Genomic DNA, 21,416 nt, shown 5'->3' with positions numbered 1-21,416 from the left:
TCAGGAAACTTTTGGCCTTGTGATGGCAATTTCCTATGCAAGCAGTTGGAACTAGGTCTAAGGGGCTAAAAGTACATTCCAGGAGCAAAACAAGGTTCCCTTGCCACAGTGGAAATGAACAACTGAAATACAGAATTGAGACAGATTATTATTATTTTTTTTAATATTAAATTTTTAGTTACGTGATTTTTGTGTGTTTCTTCTATTGTGTTCTTTATACTTTGAAGCCAAGAGGGAGTTACCCTGCTAAAGCAATACAAATGTTTACTGTCCTGAGGGGGGGAAAAAAATGTGCCAGCTGAATTCAGTCTCTGTGTCCAGGTGGAATGCTGGACAAGGGAAGAGGTCAGGCTAATTCCAGGAGCTACATTTTGGCACAGTGCACAGATAATTTGTTTCCAGGATTATAAAACTGATCAACCTGATCACCCGTACACCTTCAGCATGAGAAGTGGCAACACCAAACTCTGTCTAGAGCCCAGATGTGTGCTAGGTGGAAAGGGAAAGAAGATTCTATCCGGCTTGTGAGACAACTTTTGGAGATGTGTTCTTGCTGTGTGAAGATGCCTTTTAGGAATCCAGCTACCGAAGGATCAGCCTGTAGATGTAGATGAGCCATTTTATTGAGATAAGTGAAGGAAAGTGTCAGATCCCTGCATTGTGCTGATTTTTTTTCTTTTTTTTTCTTTTTTTCTGGATTGAGTTTTCAAGAACATGGAAAAGACTGTTTTCCTAACGGGACAAGGTCAGCAGTAAGTTGAAGTAGCAACCTTCACAGTGTGCAAGCTGTGTTGGAGCAAGTTCCTCCCTCTACTAACATGTTATCTAGGAGAGATTCTGGTATATGCTGCAAGTGATCTAAAGTAATCTTAAAACTACTAATGCAAATAAACCCAAGGAGATATGACTTATTTCTAAAAGACCTTGCTTACTTCTCCAGGTGAGATATGAGGAGAGAGCGGGGCAAATTATTTTCTTTGATAAAAAGTAAATAATGCTATACTGGTTTCTTGTAGAGCCTGGAAGACGTGCTGTTTCCGTGGGGTTTTTCTCTTCTTTAAATTCTTTTGTGGGTATGTCAAAATTGCAAAACCATTTCATAAGTTGGGAAAGAAAAAGAGAACATCTGGGTGTTGAGAGGGAGTGTTCTGAACATTTTCAGTTGTATTTTTTTTAAAGCTGCTCTAATTGCCACTGTATCACTACACTGATATTTCAAAACCTCTTTCATATCAGATATGGGTGCTAGTGTTTACCTAAGAATTCAAACATTGCAAATTGGAGGTGACTTACTACAGTGAAAGACTGAAGTTTTGCATCTACTGGGTGGGAATTGGTAGTGGTTTATCTGTTAAGAATAACTTTCAGGTGTATAAAAGTTTCTGACCGTGATAGCTCATGTATCTGTTGTTTAAGCATGGCTAGCATAGTCTTTAATTAAGCTTTGTTTTGGTTTGATTTTTATTTTTTCTTTATTGGAGTGTCTCTCTACTACTTTTTGAAGGCACTGTATCAAATTGTACCGCAGAGTAGAAGCATTAAATCTGCTCATTTTCTGTGTGTTTTTGTATCTGGAACAAAGAGCCCCTGTTAACATCCTATGGAGGACATTATGGAACTTGATTTTACCTTTCCAAGAGTCAATGGTGAGCTCACCAAACTTCACATATGTAGCTGAGTCTTATCTGCAGTCAGGACTCTTGTCCATCTCAAATAGGTAGGGAGGGGCTAACAAAAGGCTGTGGATGCAGGTGAGGAAGGCATTCAGTGGCTAGTGTGCAAACTGATAGGAAATCTGTCTTCATTAATTCTGTAGCTCATAGGAAAACTATTCCAGCTTGGGATCTTTGATGAGTGGGAGATACCACAGTGTTCTGGCTTTGTACCAGATGCCCACACCCAAGTGTTAATACTGATACTCTTCCTAACAAACAAGGTGATAAAGCAAGAATTGGTCACTCAAAAGATAAGCTGATAAAGAGGTCTTTCCCTCAATTACATTATAATTTAATGTTGAGATTTTATCTGCAAGATAATGTGGGAATGGGAAGCTGTGGGTTTTTTGTTTGTTTTCTTTTTCATGGATCAACACAGCATGGCTGGAATAGCTAATGCTACCGTTGTTTTCATTCTAGAAGTGTTCTACAGGATCCTGATATTTGCTTAGATCAGTGTAGCCAGCACCTCCAGAGTTCAGAACTGCTCAGAAGTACAGAAGCAAAACTTGAATTATTTAGATTTGGGAGTCTTTTTTCCCAAAGTAAATAGTTGCCAGTTAAGTTAACTAAAAGTTGTTAACTCAGGGTATTTGGCAGAAATACTGAAGCACAGGCACTCACAAACATTCCACTTGGAATGTAGTATGACCTAACCCCTCCCCCAAGTAATCCTGGTATTTTCTAACTTTGTCCTCCGCACATAATGAAAGTCATTGAAGTCACATGCTTCAGAGTCAAGCTTTTGCAAGATCACGGCCTTAACTGTGCATAGAACGTGCTCTTCCTGCTCAGTGTGCTTTCAGTGAGGAGGTTCTCTGTAAAAGCCATTATTAACTTGGTTAAAACCACTCCCTCCTTTCATTAACTACTTTGGTAACATCTTACTCTGTTCATCATTTTTAAGCTCTATCTTGAGTTCAAGTCCTAAAAAATTACAAGAAAAGCAAGTAAATTCTATAAAGCAAAGGTGTTCTTGAAGATTGTCAAGGTACAACCTTACATTTAGAACTGATAATGTGTAGGAAACAAAGCACTTAATTTATAGTGGAGTTATTAAGTAGTTACCAAGTCTTTCAGAGGTAAATTCATTGCTATGGTAAAATAAATTGTTGTAATTGTAGCTGCTAGATAACATCACTAATCCTCAGATCTCCCTTAGCAGGATGATGGAACCATAAGATGATTTGTGGCACACCATATTGGTAGACAACACTGGCTCCCTAATGTTGACTGAAACCCACTGCCCCACTGCTCATGATAGTCACTGATGGGTCATGCATTTAAATGCCCGTGTTATCTCAGTAGCATGTATATTGTTCAAACTGTTGACAACTCTAATGATTTTATAGTGTCTCAAATAGTTAAGTATTCCTTATGTTAAATACTGTAGCTGTTGTAGTCACTCATCACTGAAGGATCTGGGTTTCCTGGATAGACTCAAGTACTACCGGACTGTTTAAATAATAAAAAAAAAATTGAGCAGAGGGCCATTAGAAACTGTGTGTTAAATAAAACAATACAGTTCTATTGAAAAATCCAGTAACTTGTGTTATATATGTGATGATTGTAAGCCAGCGTTGGGATTTTAGGAAAGCCTTTGGTCTTTTCCAGCCCTATAAGTTTGGCCCTCAGCAGCAGCACTCACGTGGCAATACAGCACATAGTGCTGGCTGCTTGCTGGCCTCCCTATGACTTGACAAGCACGGCCTGTGGAGGCTGAATCTCCCTTTGCTCCAGGACCATCACGGTCCCCGTGTCCCGGGCCCACACATTGGAGCATCCCGCTGGATGCTGTGGGCTCGCTGCGGGTCTCCTGGTGCTGCCAGGAACATGGGCAGAGCTGAGCGGCTCTGGGCGGGGCCGGGCGAGGCACTGCAGCTCCGCTGTGGAAATAACTGTGAGGCGCTCGCGGATCGTTGACTGTTGCTCAACTGGAGCTTGGTTAAAAGCTTCAGAGCCACGGCCTCCACCAGTATGGTCCTGGCCCGGATTTTATTTCTGCGGGATTCCTCTCATATCCATTTCGCTTTCTCGGTACAATACAGTCAGCAGCTCCCGAATCATCAGATAACTTTATACTGCACTTTAAATGTGCTGAGCGGCACCGCCCTGCCCCAGTTACTGCTGCCGGGTTCCTCCCCCCCGGACCCCTCCATCCATACTCCCCCTGACTCAGGCCGCCCCCCACGTGTTCGGCACAGCCGCGGCCTCCGCCCGGAGGTGCGCCGGGTAGCGCCGCCGTGACGTCACGGCGCGGTTGCCATAGCGACGCCTGGGGTCGCACCTGACGGCTGTCGTGAAGCGGCAGGAGGAGAACGAGGGCAGGAGGAAGGGGGGAGTCCGGGCCCGGGCCGCCCCCTGCCCCGCGGGGAGTTGGCGCCGCGCACCCCCGCCCCGCCGCGCTCCGCCCCGCGGCAGCCGGAGGCGGCGGCAGCAGCAGGAGGAGGAGGAGGCGGCGCTGCCGGCGATGTAGGGCCCCGGTGCGGGCGGATCCGGAGGCCGCTGCCCGCCTCTGGAGCGCGGCGCCGGGGCCGGGCCCGGCGGGATGTTCTCCAAGAAGCCGCACGGGGATGTGCGGAAATCCACGCAGAAGGTGCTGGACACTCGCAAGGACCCGCTTACTCGTCTCAAGCATCTGCGCGTCCTTATCGGTGAGGCGGCCGGCGGGGACGAGGAACGGGAGCGGGCGGGGCGGCGCGGGGCTCTGGCCCCCGGTCCCGGCGGAGGAAAAACCGAGCCGAGGCGTGGCGGGGAGCTGCTACGGGCCTGCGCTCCGCCGGGAGACACGGCCCGGCCTCGGTTTGCTGCGGCGCTGGGGCGTGCCGCCGGGGCACCGGGCGCCGCGCTGCACCGAGGACCCGCAGCTCCTTCGTGTCTGAGGGAGGGACTCGCGTGGCAGCTGTGGAAGGGGAGAAACTGCTGTGTTTCTTATGCGTGATGCTCTGTAGTACCGCATTAGTCGGTGTGTTTGTGTGAAAGTGGCAGTCGGGATTGTCTATAAGTTCCTGAGCCATTTTCCCTTGCTGCTCGTCCTAGCGTGTGTTCCCGAGGTGAGAGCTGCAGCGGTAGGTGCTGCCCAACATACGTGTAGACAGGCGTTCATATAGCATGTAGGTGTTTCTGTTTTGTGGAGTGATCGAGGAGGGGACATAAGTACCTGGGTGCTGTTCAGGCTGTTAGTTCACCTGACCGGTGCATTCTGCAATGTGGTTATATGCAATGGTTGCCTAATAGAAGCACCAGAGTTCCCTCCTGAAACATCTGCTAGATGTCTGTGTAGAAATCTAAGTCCATGTCATCAGACGATCCTTGATAACAGAAGTTTGATTTCCAGCGTGTTTTGGGTCTTCAGCAAATGTATGGATTGTTTCTGATAGTTAATAAGCATATGAGCGGAACTTGAACAAGGGCAGCACATTCCATGTTTAGGGCTGAGTACTGAATGGATTGGGGTTCTGCCTACAGTCTGGGGGTATTTTAAGTAGCTTGTGCTCAGCCTCCAAAAGTGTGTTCTTTCTTTTCAAATTCTTCGACCCTTTTTCTTTTGTTATGTCATTTCAAGGAGCAGCTGTTCCCATATGCGGGCAACTGCTGCTGCATGACTTATTTTCTGCAACATATTTATTCTGTGTTTTGAAGCAGGGAGTAACTTTGTCGCTTGCTGTCCTTGACCCTTCAGCAGTCAGAAGTAGCCTCTTCCTTCCCGAATCTCAGAGTTTTGCCACACTACCTGTGCTCAGCCAATTGTGGCTTATTTTATGTTGATTTTTGTTTATTTTTATCTGTTTAATCGGTCAAATAAATTTAAGAGGTAAAATTATTACAAAGAAACTAAGTATGGTTCTGAGTTAGGGTTTCTGGCTGCTGTAGGTTAACTCAGGAAGGCAGTACATCTGGTGAAGTACATTGAACATTTCTGGTTTGCTTTCTTCTGTTCTGGATCTCCTATTTCGGTCTCATTTTCTACTTACAAGATTTTTCATTCAGCTTTGTTAATACTTACATGTGTTTGCTAAGAGTCAAGCCGTGAGCTCTGTCTCAAGCAAACGTTCTTATCTAATCTAAGGCTTCTGCTTACTGACTGTAGGACAGACAAAATCTGCTGGGGCATGTTCTGGTGTGCTGGCCATTCCCCTTTCTCTATTGCACATGCGTATATCTCAGTTGTTGAAGCGTAGCACCCACATATCCTTTCTCTAAGTTTGGGAGCACACTGTGTATGTGTATGGCTGTGTGTGTAAGGAAAGGTGTGTCTCTGTTCTCCAGCTTCTCTTGTATCTATCTGCAAGATTCTGTTAAACAGAGCTAGATCCACGAGGTTTGAAACCAAGGTGCTCAGGGAGCAAGGAGGCACTTCTTATTCATACATTAGTGTGAAAGAAATACTGTGCAAGTTATTTCAAGTCCTAATGCTGCACTGATCACATCTTTGCCTTATTCCTTACATCTCTCTTCTCCCTTAGCTGGCTTTCAAAGCACGTGCCATTTCTCCTCCTGTTGTTTCTGTGACTAGTCTGCTGAACCACATTAAAAACAAGTGATGTGCCCACATAGGACAGACTGCTTCCTGAGGTGGCTTTGCATGCAGATAGCATTCTGTGGCTTGAGCGGTATAATGCTGCATTTTCCTGTTTGTCTTTTTTCTTTTTTTCCAGTGGCCATTCCTCCCTGTGTAATGATCAGGGTGTTTCCATGCACTTCAGTCAAGCCAGGCTAGCTACTGCTAGCAGAGTATCTCAGAGAGATGGTGCTGGAGTCTGTTCAGCATCTTGATTCATGGAAGTGGTTTGTCTTGGTTATTGCTCTTAAGCCCTGCGTGTTGGAGACTAAAAGACCATTAAGAAGATAATTCTCTGCTGTTTCACATCCAGCAGAGGGAGAGTAGTGTTTCTTATAAATAAGGTTAAAATCCTTTCAGTAGGCCTGCAAGGTCAATTGGACCAGAGTTAATGTTATTGCTGTACTCTTCAAGTGTTTGGTTCAGTGGCAGTAAGCTGAAACAAGACCATTGGATTCATGGCAAAGACTTGCTGGAAGGAAAGGGAGTGCTAGTTTGCCTTTTTATCTGGGCACCCTAAGCATCCATTCTCCAGTAAGACCTTACCAAATAATGAAATAGGCGCCAGGGTAAGTTTAGGTTGGATATCAGGAAAAACTTTACAGAAAGGGTTGTTAAGCTCTGAAATAGGCTCCCCAGAAGAGGTGGTTGACTCACCTCTCTGGATGTGTTTAAAAGCCATTAGGATGTGGTGCTCAGGGACATGATTTAGCAGAGGGTTGTTAGAGTTGAAGTAGTATGGTTGGGTTGTGGTGGGACTCGATGATCCTGAGGGTCTTTTCCAATCTGAATGATTCTATGATTATTGATAGGGTGTGGATGCCTCATCTCTGGAGGCATTCAAGGCCAAGCTGGATGGGGGCCCTGGGCAGACTGATCTGGTTTCTGGCAACCCTGCCCATGACAGGGGGTTGAAACTAGATGACTTTTAAGGCCCCTTCCAACTATGAGTCTATTAGCAGAAGAGGAGAAATTAAAATAAAAAAACAAAAGAAAATCCTCATCATGGTGAAATACTGACAATTGGATCTTGCAAGGCAACAGTGCAAGTCAGGCATCATCTAAAAATAATTAAGCTGATATAGTGTGGTTGTTAGCTAAGACCAGAAGAGGTAGAACAGTTTCATAGAGTAGATAGCACGAAAGCAGGTGACTTTTATTTTTAAAAAATTAAAAATAGTGCCCATTGGATGGGATTATTTAAATGTTTTTACAAGGTAACTTAGAATGCAGTGACTTGTACCATTTCTAGAGTAAAGTACTTAGTCATTATTGACAATTCCGTTTAAATTTAGTAAACAATGCAAATTGGCCTGTGGAAAAAATATAGAAGTCTTATAAAACTGTAGTACGGTATTTTGTGAAAACATCAGCTTTACTTGCTGCTGTAGTTTGTACAGATAATTTAGAGATGAAAATGACACAGATAAGGATAAAGCTTTCATATGGAAGGAAATTTTTGGCATCCCTTTTTGGAGGAGCAGTAAAAAACATCTGCACATACACGAAAAAGGCAAGGAAGTGAAGCTTATTAGGAGCCACCAAAAGCCGCCAAATCTGAAGATCCAGTAGGAGATTTCTGGTTATCTGCTATTCTCTGCTTCGCAGCTGAAATTTATTTCTTGAAACAGCTGGAACTATCTCCTTTAAGAGACTTGTTTCTTTTAAGGTGGATTAGTTTCTTCCTATAGTGACCTGTTTGTGCTTTTTTTCCCCTACTTTTTTCCTCAACCCACTCCAGTTCTTTGAAGTACCTTGAAATCATTCAGTCCCTCTCTGCCAGCATCTGATTTTTGTGGTTTTTTTTTTGTTTGTGTTTTTTAAAATGAACTCTTCTATCTCCTTTCTGTATATTGGAAAGGCTGTAGCAGTTGTGCTTACTGTGAGCTACTTTGGTGGTAAGTGCATATCAATCTTGAGCAGAAATGCAGGCAGCGATTCTCCTCCAATCCATGGATGTGGATCAGCAGCGTCAGAAGTGGGTGCTGCTGTTGAGGACAGCTGCCAGCTGCTGCTGGTGCAGATGTGATCACTGGGACATGGCTTGGCAGATGGCACTGAAGGCACATAGCACACCTTAAGAAGTTAGGTGTTGCCTTTAGAACAAAGCTTGTAATTTTACAGAAAAATATGTATGTATATCAATCCCCAGTTTTTTAGTGGCAAATTGCAATTTTTGGGATTATTAAGGGGAGGTACTATGGAAGTAATATTGCTTTGTTCTTACAGTTAGTGCTGCACTGTTTAATAGGACCTTTACCTCAAGATGAAAGAAAAAGAATATTTTGTTTCTCACAAATAATTATTTGTATCTGATATCTTAAAAATGCATGACTTGTATCTCTGGATCCATAGAAACGATGTTTGTAATGCATAATACTGAGAGAGGAGAGTGTTTGAAGTGTGATTTGTTTTAATTATTTTCTTCTGTTCTCAGTGGTCAGTTCTTGACATCCTGTGTAAGTGAGCTTTAAAAGGGAGAAGTTGAGCAGTACAGTGCAGGATGAGACACTCTGTGTTCAACGTCCATTTTGATATATTGCTTAATATTGAACGCTGTGCTTGAAGATTACACTTATCAAAAGGGATTTTAATTTAAGAAATGTATTTGGCTGGCAGTCAGCCCTAATGCCTCAGCTGGATAAGATTCACTCGTGTTGCACATCAGCAACATCGTTCATTGTAATATCTCTTCTGTACTGTAAGAAATGAGACATGTTTGATTGCTGCAACAGCAGAGGGCTGCTGGAAAGCTGCAGCAGAAATAGCTGCCTGGAATTTCCGCTGGAGATAACTGTTCCAGAAGTTTCTGTGGATGTGCAATGCTGTGTTATTTTTGGCATGGATTGTATGTATTTTTTTATTTCCCTCTCCTGGTAACTCTAACTGCAGAGGACATGTCGCCAGCAGCATTTGTGGCTTTGGCTGCAGGCTGAGCACAGTTTAAGATGCCTGAGTAGGTGTTCTGTCAGTTTGACTTAAACCTGATACTGTTCTATTCTCTTCTGGCCATCAGAGAAGTGGAAGAATCGTTTTGCTTTAGAATTTTGGCTCGTGTTGCATGTGCCTTGCAGTGCTGGTCAGTACCGCTAGCCTGTGAGGCTATGGCTGGAATGGGATCAAAGTCCCGGGCTAGACAAAGGGACAGCCCTAGCTGCTTGGACTTGAAGGGAAGGTCAGTGTGGGTTTAGTTGTGGCAGTTCAGAATGGAAATAAGTGCATTGCTATGGGAGTGTTTGAAGTTACTTAAATAAAGGCCTGACTTCTGGGACACACGTGAGTTATTATGGGAGTAGTTTTATAATGCTCGTCAGTGTTTGTAACCCCTCTGGAGTCTGCTGGCAAGCTGAAGCAGCTGGGCTGGAGAGCTGTCAGCTGCTCTGCTCATTCCTACAGTTGACTAATGGTGATATTTGGTAGCAGTTTGTAGGCAGATGAAGGTGATGCTGTTAACGTGCTTAATCATTCATATTATTTTTCCCGTGTACATTTGTCTCTAAAAGGTGCTCATGATCTGAAGATCAAACTTGTCCAGTGCAAAATTGAAGTCTGTTAAAAAATTCCTGAAGTGTGTTCTTATTTTTTCAGTACCAGGGACCTCAGGGATGTTTTCTTTGACAATATTACATAACAAATAACAATAATAATTGTCTTGGCTAGCTATTAGTGATCCGAAACAGTAAAGCTAAGGTGAAAACCTTGTTTAATAGAAGTACACTTGTGGCATGCTGTTGGAAACAGTGTGGCTCATTATATCTTCTCTTTCCTCGCTTTTTGTCAGTCTGTTAAATATCTCCAAATCATTGCTTAGTTCCAGATATTTCCTACTTAAACTTTTTAAATGATGTGGTTTTAAATTCAATAGGCTGTCCATACATAAACTGATCTCTGTACTGCTTTACTAAAAAGCATCAATTAGATTTTCTACCATGAGGAATTAAGACTAATTTCTGCTTGTTGTTTTGGTTATTTGCTAAATCTTAGGAAGCTTCTAAATGTCTTGCTTCCTAAAGCCACCAATTCAATACGAGAATCAATACATAAAATTTCAGCCTCTACTGGAGTCTGGTTTTACACAAAGGAGCCGTAAGTCTGGCCATCCTCTCAGTTTTTGGTTGCAGTTGTACTATTAGATTTGTGGGTGAGGATGAGGGAAAGTAAGAAGGCACCAAGTCTCTGGGTAATGCTTTTGCTATACTGTCTGCTGTGTACATGCTATTAACAATCAAACATAAAGCTAATGGCAACTTGATTGGTAATGGTGTTGATTATTCCATGAACTGCTATGGTAAATTTCTGTGCTGTGTGTAGATGGGGAATGTTCATGTTCTCTTCAGAAACAGTGTCTTTCTAAGGTCTGCGTGGGTTTTCTGTTGTTCTGGCTTTAAGTCCAGCACTTTGATTGTTTACTGTCAAAGTTCTGTCCTGTGCAGAAAATGAATATTTACGTATTTGAGATCATTTTAATCTCATACAGAGGCAATCTTCTAAACAGTAACATGCATTTCTCTTGCAAATTCGCTTATAAATTTATAATACATACTGTGGACTACTTTGTCATAATTTTTACTGTAATATGTTTAAAACAAGGTGGGGAATGATGGTTGTTTATGCTGTAAATTAAAGCTCACAGAGGTCACCCTCTGCATTGGGATGGATTGGGGTGTTGCATGTGTGAAATTAGAAACTTTCTAGGATTGTGCTTAGGTGAGCCTGTACAAGTTTAAATGTACAGTAAAAATCTGCTTTTTCTGTTTCATATTTTACATCTGATGAAATGATGGCTTGTTGTGTTTTGTGGGCTTTTTTTAAGCTCTTCTGTGCTGTAATTCTAAGTATGATATGCTTATATATCATCTTCAAATGTGTAATATTAATGGATGTTTTTATTAAAATACTGGATTACTTACATGACTGCAAATTATTCCCTGTTAAAAAGGGATGTACTGATAATTAAACAATAAGTAAAGCACTGGAGCAACCTTCAAAGCAGTGTTTTAGCAGAATCAGGCTTGGAATCTAATTTTTCCTAAGTTTTGCATGCCTTGCTGGGTTACTTGAAGATTATAACCTTTGGAAAGTTTTGAACAAGTAACTTGCAAAAGAGTTGGCCATTTGAAAAGACACAAAAAACAAGTTCCTTGAAGAAGAATTGACAGAAAATGAGTGCAAGCAGTTCCTAAAAATATTATCACGTTTAAGCACAGAAATTGATGGTAGAGATGTGGAGTTTTTTGATACAGTTTTGTTTTAGTGAATTTTTTTAATTTTATTTTATTTATTCTCTGCTGCAGCTCTAGTCTATAAGATGGGGAATAGTAGAACTGCAGGTTTCAATCAATTTAATGGAAATAAAAATTCCAGTGTATTGGGTACTTGACTCTTCTTATAATGAGGTTCATACAGATATCTTGGATATAATCCAAGATTTGTTTCTCTGTGTCATTTATCAAAATAGAACAAAATTCCATGAAGGGAATACAACTTCTGCAATTTCAGCCAGGAAAACTAACTTACTTTCTTAATTCTGGGCCTAGAAAACAAAAGCCACTTTCATATAAGCTTAGTAGGAGGGAGGTGAAGGAAGGACAGAGGAGGTGTCACTTGTGTGCTGAAATGCAACTTTCTCCCTCTAAAAAAGCAAGAAAAAAAAAAAAGCCCGCAGAACCAAGAGACAAATAGAAAAGCAGATAAGAAGGAACCACAGAACACAGTTAATGCGGAGATCACATTTGTGTCAGTTTTTAGGTCGTAGTGAGGGAAAACTCAGCAGTCAAAAAAAAATCCATGTTTACTCTTACTGTGAAGCATGAAGAAAACACAGCATTTTCTTGTCAGAGCTTTTGTGAATGAGGATGCAAATCTGGATTTCAGTGCATTAAAACTATTTTTTTGTACAGTCTAAGCTTTGGTTTTTACATTCTTGGAATACGGAAATAGGTGTTGTCCTGTTTTTCCTTTCCTGTTCTGATAAGCTTTTCTATTTTAAATGGTGCCAGGTCTATTTTTGAGGATTTGGTTTTTTTTGTTTAGTTGTTTTTTTTCCCCCCATCTGGGCATGAGCACTGAGAGCACGAGGAAGGAATACATTAGTCTATGTTAGCTGCATGAAGCTGTGGTGAGAGAATGCAAAGTTCTTTCGTTTAAATATATATAAATTTTAAATGAAAGAAATTTTAAATGAAAAAGCTTGTTTCTGTGTAATCCCACAAGGTTACATCTCTCTCAGAAAGGCAGGAAGGTTTTAAGCAGCCAAAGCAGACAAGCGGCTTCCTGCTAATTCCCAGTTCAAGGCTGGATGAAAAGGACACGCGTGTGCTTCTTGTAGTGGAAATGTTTTTTATCTCTTTGTGGAGCATTCCAGATACCTTGGGAGATCATGGAGAAAGACAAATAAATTGCTTGGAGTTGAAGAAAATGGTTTAAGATGATGGGACTGAAAATCTGTATTTTTAATTGATCGGAAAGATAATAGTGAACGAAATGTTTCAGTTGTCCTTATTTTCTTGCATCCTAAAGCAATAGCACTTACTGCAAGCACTCAGTGCTTACTATCTGTATGAATTCCAGCAACTTATTTTGTCTGTGTTGTTGAATGTGATCTTAGGAAGAAATGAGGGTGAGCTGGGTTTTATAGAAAAGTTGTGACTTTAGGGAGCTTTTGACTTGCATTATCCTCTTCCAAGGGATGGGTGTATTTGGGAGGTAGGCTTCTGGAGGTGCTGTTCAGGTGTTAATGGTAACAATACAAGCCAAGCAATGCTCCTATTGTTCTGAGGTGACTGACGCCTACTTATGTGGTAATTAAACATATAAATACCACCTAAGTAGAATGGAATGTCTGCTGTATTTATTCAGAGAATGGAGTAGTGGCAGAGAGCTTCACCGTAGTGCCAGCTGTACCTGTGGAGAGTCACTGCAGTAATGGGGGAAATGAAAACTGACTGTTCAGTTGGTAAACTTTCCTGTTTATACAGCAGAAGGCAGGAAAGCACACTCTTTCTACCCTCACCACAACATTTCAACCTCAGAGATATCCAGAGTTACCAGCATCTCATCTCCAGAGGCACCACAATCAAAGGAGCCTGGGGCAATGAACGAAGCTGGCATGTCTGAAGCTTGGGAGGGGAGGAGGGGGGAGCAACAGTGGGAATCACGAGCTGCCACTTGCTTCCTCCCAAAATGTTTCTCTAAGGAGCAGAGGTGGTCCTTGCTTACTCTCCTCCCACTAAGCATAGTTGTGTCTGGTAGTTGCTGCTGATAACAACGGATGACAGAGATGGTCTTTCTGTTATGCAGACTGGGAGCAGTCAGGTAGCTTTATTTCTAGTGAATTACCAGTTAAACCAAGATTCACCTGTACAGGGCTAGTCTTCATGGAATTCTGATTCCCTGCTGGGGTTTGCCGATGCCGCTGCTATGCAAGTGTATATGAAAGGAGATGCTGCTTCCTGTTTTAAATTTTGGCATGCAGTTATTATTTTAATTTCATTAGCTTTACTTTAAAAGTGTGGAAACTTCAAACATTTCTTTACCAATAATTACTTCATATTTTAATTCTCCTTTTCTGCCTATAGGATAATGGTATACTGGAGGTGACTGAATATTAGAGAAAATGAATATCTTCTGTTCTGTTTTTCAGAGAATGCAGAGTCAATCGATCTCAAACAGTTTTTTGATCTACATTTCTCACATATATATTATGTGTTCTTTGAAAACTTTGTGACTATTGAAGTAGGTCTGAAACAAAAAGGTGAGTATTTCAAATAGAATGATTTTTGGTCTTTGTGCTTCTGTGATATATGTAATAGGGATATATAGGACATACTATATAGGGATGCAGGAATATGTATAAACACGAATGTGGCAAATAAAGGCAGAGTAATTAAATATGCCTGCAGTGGGGTTTGAGGAAGGAGAGTTTATTCTCCAATGGCTGTTTTTGAAATATTGAGAAATGGGAATTCTTTAGATGTTAGGCTGTTTGTGTTCTTCAGAGTCATTGGAAGCTTTACTTCATAAGATGGTGTATAACTCAATCACTGCCAACTACTGATGCTAAAACAGAAAGTTATACAAAATGTAGTTCATAAATTATATAAATTATAAATATTATAAATTATAACAAAAGGATATATGTGTGTATATATATATATATATTTTTTTTTTTTGCAGAAGGATTACAAAAGAATTATTGGTTGTAGAAATGCATATTTTTGTTTTGTAGTCTAAGAATCTTCTTCAGCATTCTTTAAATTCTGCTTTGGTGTTTTCTTAATTGCATCTAGGTCACAAGTCTCAGAGAGAAGAATTAGATTCTATTCTTTTTATTTTTGAGGTAAGATAACTTCAGTATTCCTTAATACATTTTTGGTTTTTAATGAAGTCCTGTTGAATAGTAGCAGTAGCTATCCTTCAGTCCCCTAGAAATATGCTTCATGCTGAACTGCATTCCCTTTTCCTTTAGCTTAGAGTTAACTTGAATTTTCGCAGGAAAGTGTCTTAACTGGAAAAAACATCTTCAGCAAATGTTCCCAAGCTTTTGGTGATGGTTCTTTGTGCTGTAGAACCAGCCTACATAGATCCCTTTCATAGTTTGGTTTTCAAAATAGCGTTTCACAATATCCTTACCAAACACATTGCTTCACTTCCTTAATATGAATTAGAATCTACCCAATTTAAATCAGACCGATTCTGATGAGAGATCATAATTTAGAAATAACTTAGAAGGCCGCATTTTTGCCTTTTTTGTTTCAATCAAAATTTCTACTTATGTAATCAGGGTTTTTCTTTTCAAGCATATTTAAAACAGAAAGTTGCTGAATGCTGATTATATGGTTGAAAACAGATTCAAGAGGTTTTTTGTTGTTTTTTGTTTGCTTATGAAGTACGCTGCTGCTTACAACTGTAAGGTTTGCTGTATAGAAGAGAGTGAATCTGAAAAGAGCTGTTTGATTGATTTATTTATTTATTGGTTGTTGCCTAGGGGTTATTAGGTGAGCTGTGCTTTGGAAGCCTAATACAACTGTTGTGAATGAGAGCAACTGAGGCAGATGCTCATCCCATTGCATTCCCTGTGCTGCCAACAGTCAGTGAAGCTAGATAAATGGCAGCAACATCTGAAATCTGCAGAATGTGCCAGACAGTATATTAGAGCCTTTGGGCTTTTTAGCTTTAGGAATGGGATTCTATGGAAAGGACAGTGATGTTTCCAGGGAAAGTAGTGTTGAAATTTTCTGAAGTAACCTTTAGGTAACTGATCCATGACTCTTGTAAGAGTGCTGTTTAGTCTTCTGAATATGATATCTACAATGTAGGTCTGTGGGTTCTGCTTTTGTTTTTTGTTTTTGTAGAAAATATTGCAGCTCCTTCCAGAAAGGATTCATCAGAGATGGCAATTTCATAGTATTGGTAAGTTTATCTTTTTTAATTTTCATTTTTTTAGCAGTAGCTGTTAGGAGTTTGTGCTTCTGATTTAGTGGAACTTTTAAGTGCCATGGCAGGGATTAAGGTCTTGAAACATTAGCAAGGTAGGGAAAGGGAAGAGTAGATGAGGAGAGAAATGAAACAACAAAAAGTAACAACGTGAGATACTCTTCTACCTGAGAATTCAGAAATTTAACAGTGGTTGGGAAAGAACAAGGGTAAGTGGACAGCTGCAGCTGCTCTGTAAAGTAATTTTCCAATTTTCATATAGTAATAGATGGAAAAAAATGGGGGAGATCTATATTTGTAAATGGGTAACTCTGGCTTTACTTATATTAATGATGTAAAAATCATTTATGTTCAGTGTACACCTCCCCCACCTCCCCAAAAATCCTTTAGGGAAGATGTTCTATGTCACAAGGAAGCTGTGAGAGGTGATCTTTTTTTTCCTTCTGGCATTGAGAGAGTTGCCTGAAGGTAACAAGTTCACCAAGATTAAAATGGAGGTTGCCAAGGACTTGTTTAAAAGATGCTATCAAGTCCGACCGAGAACTCTGACATCTTAACAAAGAAATTAAGAAATTTTTTTTTTTTCTTTTCAGGGTTGATTTTAAAGAAGCTTCTTCATACTGGAAATTCATTAAAGGTATTGGAAAAAAGTTGCATACTATTTAATTTTGTCTCAAATACTTAAAAATAGAAATGTAAAGGTGAATTTTAATGGAAAAATCATATTAGTGAGAATCAGGTCATGAGTTATGTGCCATGAAGTAATCACTTCTAGTCAATGTTTTAATTTCAGTAGAACTGTTGACAGTAGTAATGTGCTTAAGTAGGATAGCTATTTTAAGAATGTATGCAAATAACTGAAGAGTTTAGTATTAAAGCAGAAGAAAGCCTTAACTGTTCGTTGTTGAGGCTCTGGTTGTCTTAGAGAATTACCTAGGTCAAAGATGCTAGTGGGTAGTAAAATAGCAATGGTTGTCCATGTGGTTTTGGTACCGCAGTAAGCAGCTGTGCCACTTCTCTAAACCATCTTCAAGCTTTCTGGTCTTGAAGTCCTCCAGTGTGAGAGCTGTTCTGGATCTCTATCCCATTACTTGAAGATGGAATGAAAAAGGGTAGGAGTATAAATATCTAAAGGGTGGGTGTCAAGGGCATAGGCCAGGCTCTTTTCAGTGCTGCCCAGTGACCGGATGAGGACCAACAGGCAAAAACTGGAATGCAGGAAGTTCCATGTCAACATGAGAAAAAAGTTCTTACCTTGAGGCCAGCAGCAGTGGAACAAGTTGCCCAGAAATGCTGTGGAGTCTGCTTCTCTGGAGATATTCAAAACCCGTTTGAACGCTTTTTTGTGCAACATACTTAAGGAAACTTGCTTTGGCAAGGGGTTGAGCAAGATGATCTCCTGAGGTCCCTTCCAATTCCCACAATTATGTGATTCTGTGAGTCCTGCTACAGCAAAACTGTCACTCTGCTATTACAATTCACAAATCTATTTTGAGACCTTATGATATTACTTATTTTCTTAAGAATTTAGATGGCATCTCACACTATTAAGTAAGTGAGTAGGTGTACATTGGTTTTCTTCCTCTTCTTTCTGGGAAAGCACTGTGAAAGACATTCAGTGGGGCTTGCATTTCAGCAGGACCTGCAGATTGCTAGCTTGTCTCTGGTGGTGGTTATGCTGTCTGTTCTCATCTTTTCCACCCTTCTCTTTTTCCTCCTCCCTCCAGGGTGCACAGAATTGTTTTGGTCCAAGTTAACTTGTTCCCTTGTTCCATTTTCTCATTTCAGATACGTCGAGAGGGTGTGCGTCTCTTTCTGCTGTGGCTGCAGGCACTTCAGAATAACTGTAGTAAAGAACAACTATGGATGTTTTCTTGCTTAATTCCTGGATTTTCATCACCACAATCTGAATATGGTCCCAGAACACTAGATAATCTCATTAACCCTCCTCTTAATGTTCAAGAAAGTAAGTAATTTGGTAAAATTACTCATATTTTTTCCCCCAAATAATTGATATGATCAGAAATTTTTAAAGCGAGGATTGTTATTTTCCCTAATCGATAGAATATAGAGATAAGTTTCTCTTATGATTGTTTTCATGGCAAGTTTATTTTCAGCTGTTCACTTTAGCAGAAAGTATCAGTTAATTGTAGTTTTGGGGAAAATTCTTACTTCGTAATTCAGTGCATATACCTTTTGTAGGAATTCAGATTTATCCATGAATTGAAATTGAGTAGTCTTGTGTGCAAACTGTGCATTTTGCTTGCACAGTTTGACTGTGTATTAAGATGAATGTGAATAAGAAGCAAAGTACTTTATTCCTCTGAGTAGAAAGTGCTGTTGCTTTTCTTCCCACTTCTACCTAATGCTTTATAGCTGACACAAGCATTACTTATAGGAGCAAACAGAGTCTCTTGGTTGGTAGTTAAATTTTCAGAAAGATAGCTGACTTAAGCTGCTGAATTTCCTGACAGGTTAGCTCTGGAGATGTAAGTTACTTTAAGCCCTGTTTTGGAGTTGTCTCATGTATGCAGACATAAGAAAGAAGGAAGAAATCCAGCTGTGTAGGCAGCATAGAACTGCAGAGTAGGAAGACTGAAATCTTACTGCAGGACCAAGAGAAAGATAACACCTATCTAGCTTCACTTAGAGGCAAAGGAAGTATAAAACTAAAACTTTATTTGATGTAACCGATGAATGGCTAAATGAAGAAAATGTAGGTGTAAAAAAAGTGTTGACATTTGTGAAATACAAACACTATGCTCTTCATTATTAGCATAAGTTTCAAAATATTGATTATGATTATGCCTTTCGGAGAAATTGGGTCTTAGCAGGTAAATTCTGAGGTATGTAAGGAGAATTTAATTCTCTTCTGGATTCTTGGTAGATATTTATATTGAAGTCATATAAATGTAGATCCGATTTTTAAGTTCTTATTAATATTCTTTGATAGCTCAAGTGACTATAGAGGAAATCACTCCACTTGTTCCTCCTCAATCAGGAGATAAAGGACAAGAAGACTTAACAAGCTATTTCTTGGAAGCGCTTTTGAAATACATGGTAATTCAGGTACGTTCTGTAGCTTTCAGGCAAATAAACATGAAACAATTAACATCTGTTTGTCCAACAGAAAAAAAAAAAAAAAGGCACTGTTAGCATTCTGTATACTGCAAATGTATATAAAAATGATATTGTTTCATGGAAATAATGTATAAAGGGACAATTTCTTCAGCTGTCTTTTTCCTTTAGATGTTTACTTAATTTCAATTATTTTCTTTTGTTTTTAAGGTTAAGAGTTTAGAATGGAAGAACAAAGAAAACCAGGAAAAGGGATTTTCATTTTTATTCTCAAATTTTAAGAAATACTATTTACCTTCTATTTTCCCAAACATCTGTAAGGAGACCAGCTTATATAACCCTATACTTGGTGAGTCTATGCAACTGATGAAGCACTTAATCATTACATTTCCTCTAATAAAGAGCATGGCAAAGCAGTTTCTTGCTTGAGTTATGCTTCAGAGAATGTTCTTCATGCTCAATATTTCTTATGAAAGGGCACATTGTGGCTTCTGATTCATGGTTTTCAATCATCTGTGTGTGAAGCATTTGATCCCTTCATTAATTTCTGCCAGTCTTGATGTATTAACGCAACTCAGGTGTTGCAAAACAATTTTTTAATGTGACCTCGGTTGTTACGTTCAGAAGAGAAACTAATTATGTTAAGACAAGAGAAGTTCTGCTCTTTGGGGATGCTGACTTTATCCATACAGTGCGGATAAAGAAACACATTTGGATCATACCATGCTTGTTCAAGAGTTCAGTCAGGGCAAAGTTAGTTATTTCTGTATTAGCTGTACTCTTGTCATGAGCTTGCGTTAGGAGGAAGAAGGTAGATTTTTAACAGTCTTAAGTTTTAGCAAGGTCCAAATTAATCTCCCATATAAAAACTGAAATTCTAGGTTTTTACTTAGCAAACCCAACTAGTATTTTGTATAGATTTTAACTCATTCTTAACTAGAATGTTGTTTGCATATCCTTACTTTGCTATCTCAGGTTTATATCCACCTACACACAAACAGTAAGCAAACAAAGCAATGTAATCTGCTTTGGCTTTTAGATACTGTTTCATTGCCTGAATAATATGTGCACAGCGCCACTTCTCTTGGCTGTTGATGCAGTATCTCATGAGGATTAGTAGTAACCTCTCTAGCCACCATTCCATATTCTAAAATCAAGCTGTGGGGAAGTATGCTGAAAAGGTCTTTCTATTACCATTCTGTATGTGGATTATGGCTTTCTGTGGAGGTACACATACTACATTAGCAGCCTCCCATGTTTAAAACTAGTCACTGTTGCATAACCTGTAGAAAGCCTGTTAGCATCACAGAAGTTAGACGTGTAACAAAGTCAGTTGCACTTGGGTCTGTCAGCAAGTTGTATGATTTTCTTTTAAAACCTGAGATGGGTGTTTCCACAAATGGTGGACCTTCTCACATAGGGGGAAAAGGAACATTGTAAATCCTGTCATAAGCAATTGTGGAACAAGAGTTGTCTGAAGATACTGAATGGCCTCACTAATGAAATCACGGCAAGTGCTGCTGCTGCTTTGATATCTTGGAAGAAGAAATGTGGAAGCTATATTTCTTTCTATGGAGGTCTTGACTGATTCTTCCACAGAAGTCCTACTGTAGTCCTTTCTTTTCCTGTGAGCTATAAACAAGAAACCTGCAAGGCCTTGGGACAATGGAAAAGAAAAAAAAAAATTAACACAGATCTCCAAGACTGTCAATGCCTTAAGCTGTGCAAAGTCAGAAGCAGACTGAGGAAGAGTACAGTAAGAGAGGCAACAGAAACACTGGTAAGTGGAATAGAAATTTTCCTTTCTGAAATTCTTCTCTGGCATTCCTCCCCCTACCCTAATCGAAAACAATCAGAAAACAGCAAAAGCTTGGACACTGAGCATGCTGATAAAACGTGTGCTTTTATGCTGCTAGCTTTATATTTAATGTAGGAAAAATCATGAGGTTACAAATGAAACCAGTAGTTTTACTAAGCAATCATTACTTCTTGGGCTTTATTGGAGGTGATATATTGAATAATGATTTCCTTAAGCAAGATTTTCAGATACATATCAGTTACAGAAATGCATATTCAGCTACAAGAAGCTAATATGCATCCTGCAAATTCTTGGAGTCTTTTCATTTTCTGCCCCATATTAAACTTGTCCTCTTGGCATAAGCTCACACTACATGCCCAGAGTGGAGGGAAAAACTAAACAAAACAAAGGAAAAATGGAAAGTTGGGGAAGGGAATATTTTCTTGTATTGTTTTAGTCAGTGTAATAAGCTTCTGATTTGCTTTGATTTTAGGTCTGTGCCCTTACATGGAGCCCTCGCAAATACATTGAAGACTTGCAGAAGTGTGAAAATGCAAGAACTAATTGACAGAGGATGTGCTTGAGAAACAGCTGCAGTACATAATATAGTTGAGAGGAATACATAGAGAGGCTGTTTTGGGAAGATACTGTGAAGTTACAGGAGACAGTGTACTGCAAAGATGTGTTTACTGTATGTGTACTGGTGTTTTCAAAAAAAAGTGAAACAAATATCCAGGTGCTGTTACTGTGTAGCTGGGATTGTAGCCTTCACCTTCTAATGAGTGTAGTAGATGTCAGAAGAGTGATTTTTTTTTTTATTTTTTTATTG

At 39.9% G+C, this 21,416-nt stretch overlaps 1 protein-coding gene across 23 annotated transcripts in view; it reads left to right on the top strand.

Annotated features, from left to right (window-relative positions):
• The first annotated feature begins 3,992 nt into the window (after positions 1 to 3,992).
• The window catches only part of RALGAPA1 (Ral GTPase activating protein catalytic subunit alpha 1), a 106,138-nt gene continuing 88,714 nt past the window's right edge, over positions 3,993 to 21,416 (top strand). For 22 of the 23 annotated variants that reach the window (XR_014946685.1, XM_085549148.1, XM_085549147.1 and 19 more), the window contains exons 1-8: positions 3,993 to 4,369; positions 13,919 to 14,029; positions 14,565 to 14,614; positions 15,630 to 15,687; positions 16,305 to 16,348; positions 17,500 to 17,677; positions 18,665 to 18,780; positions 19,000 to 19,138. Coding sequence is in view for 22 of the 23 variants with exons in the window: in XM_085549148.1 (XP_085405274.1) it covers positions 4,264 to 4,369; positions 13,919 to 14,029; positions 14,565 to 14,614; positions 15,630 to 15,687; positions 16,305 to 16,348; positions 17,500 to 17,677; positions 18,665 to 18,780; positions 19,000 to 19,138 (802 nt within the window). In the remaining variant the exon portion in view is untranslated. Of the gene's footprint in view, positions 4,370 to 13,918; positions 14,030 to 14,564; positions 14,615 to 15,629; positions 15,688 to 16,304; positions 16,349 to 17,020; positions 17,148 to 17,499; positions 17,678 to 18,664; positions 18,781 to 18,999; positions 19,139 to 21,416 lie in introns of those variants that run through there. The other variant, XM_085549140.1, reaches the window with a different exon arrangement.

The sequence above is a fragment of the Coturnix japonica genome, chromosome 5 (genome assembly GCF_054131305.1).
Source record: "Coturnix japonica strain WE chromosome 5, WE-NBRP24, whole genome shotgun sequence".
Lineage (NCBI taxonomy): Eukaryota > Metazoa > Chordata > Aves > Galliformes > Phasianidae > Coturnix > Coturnix japonica.
The sequence above is the reverse complement of the archived record's forward strand: the minus strand, read 5'-3'. Positions and strand labels throughout refer to the sequence as shown.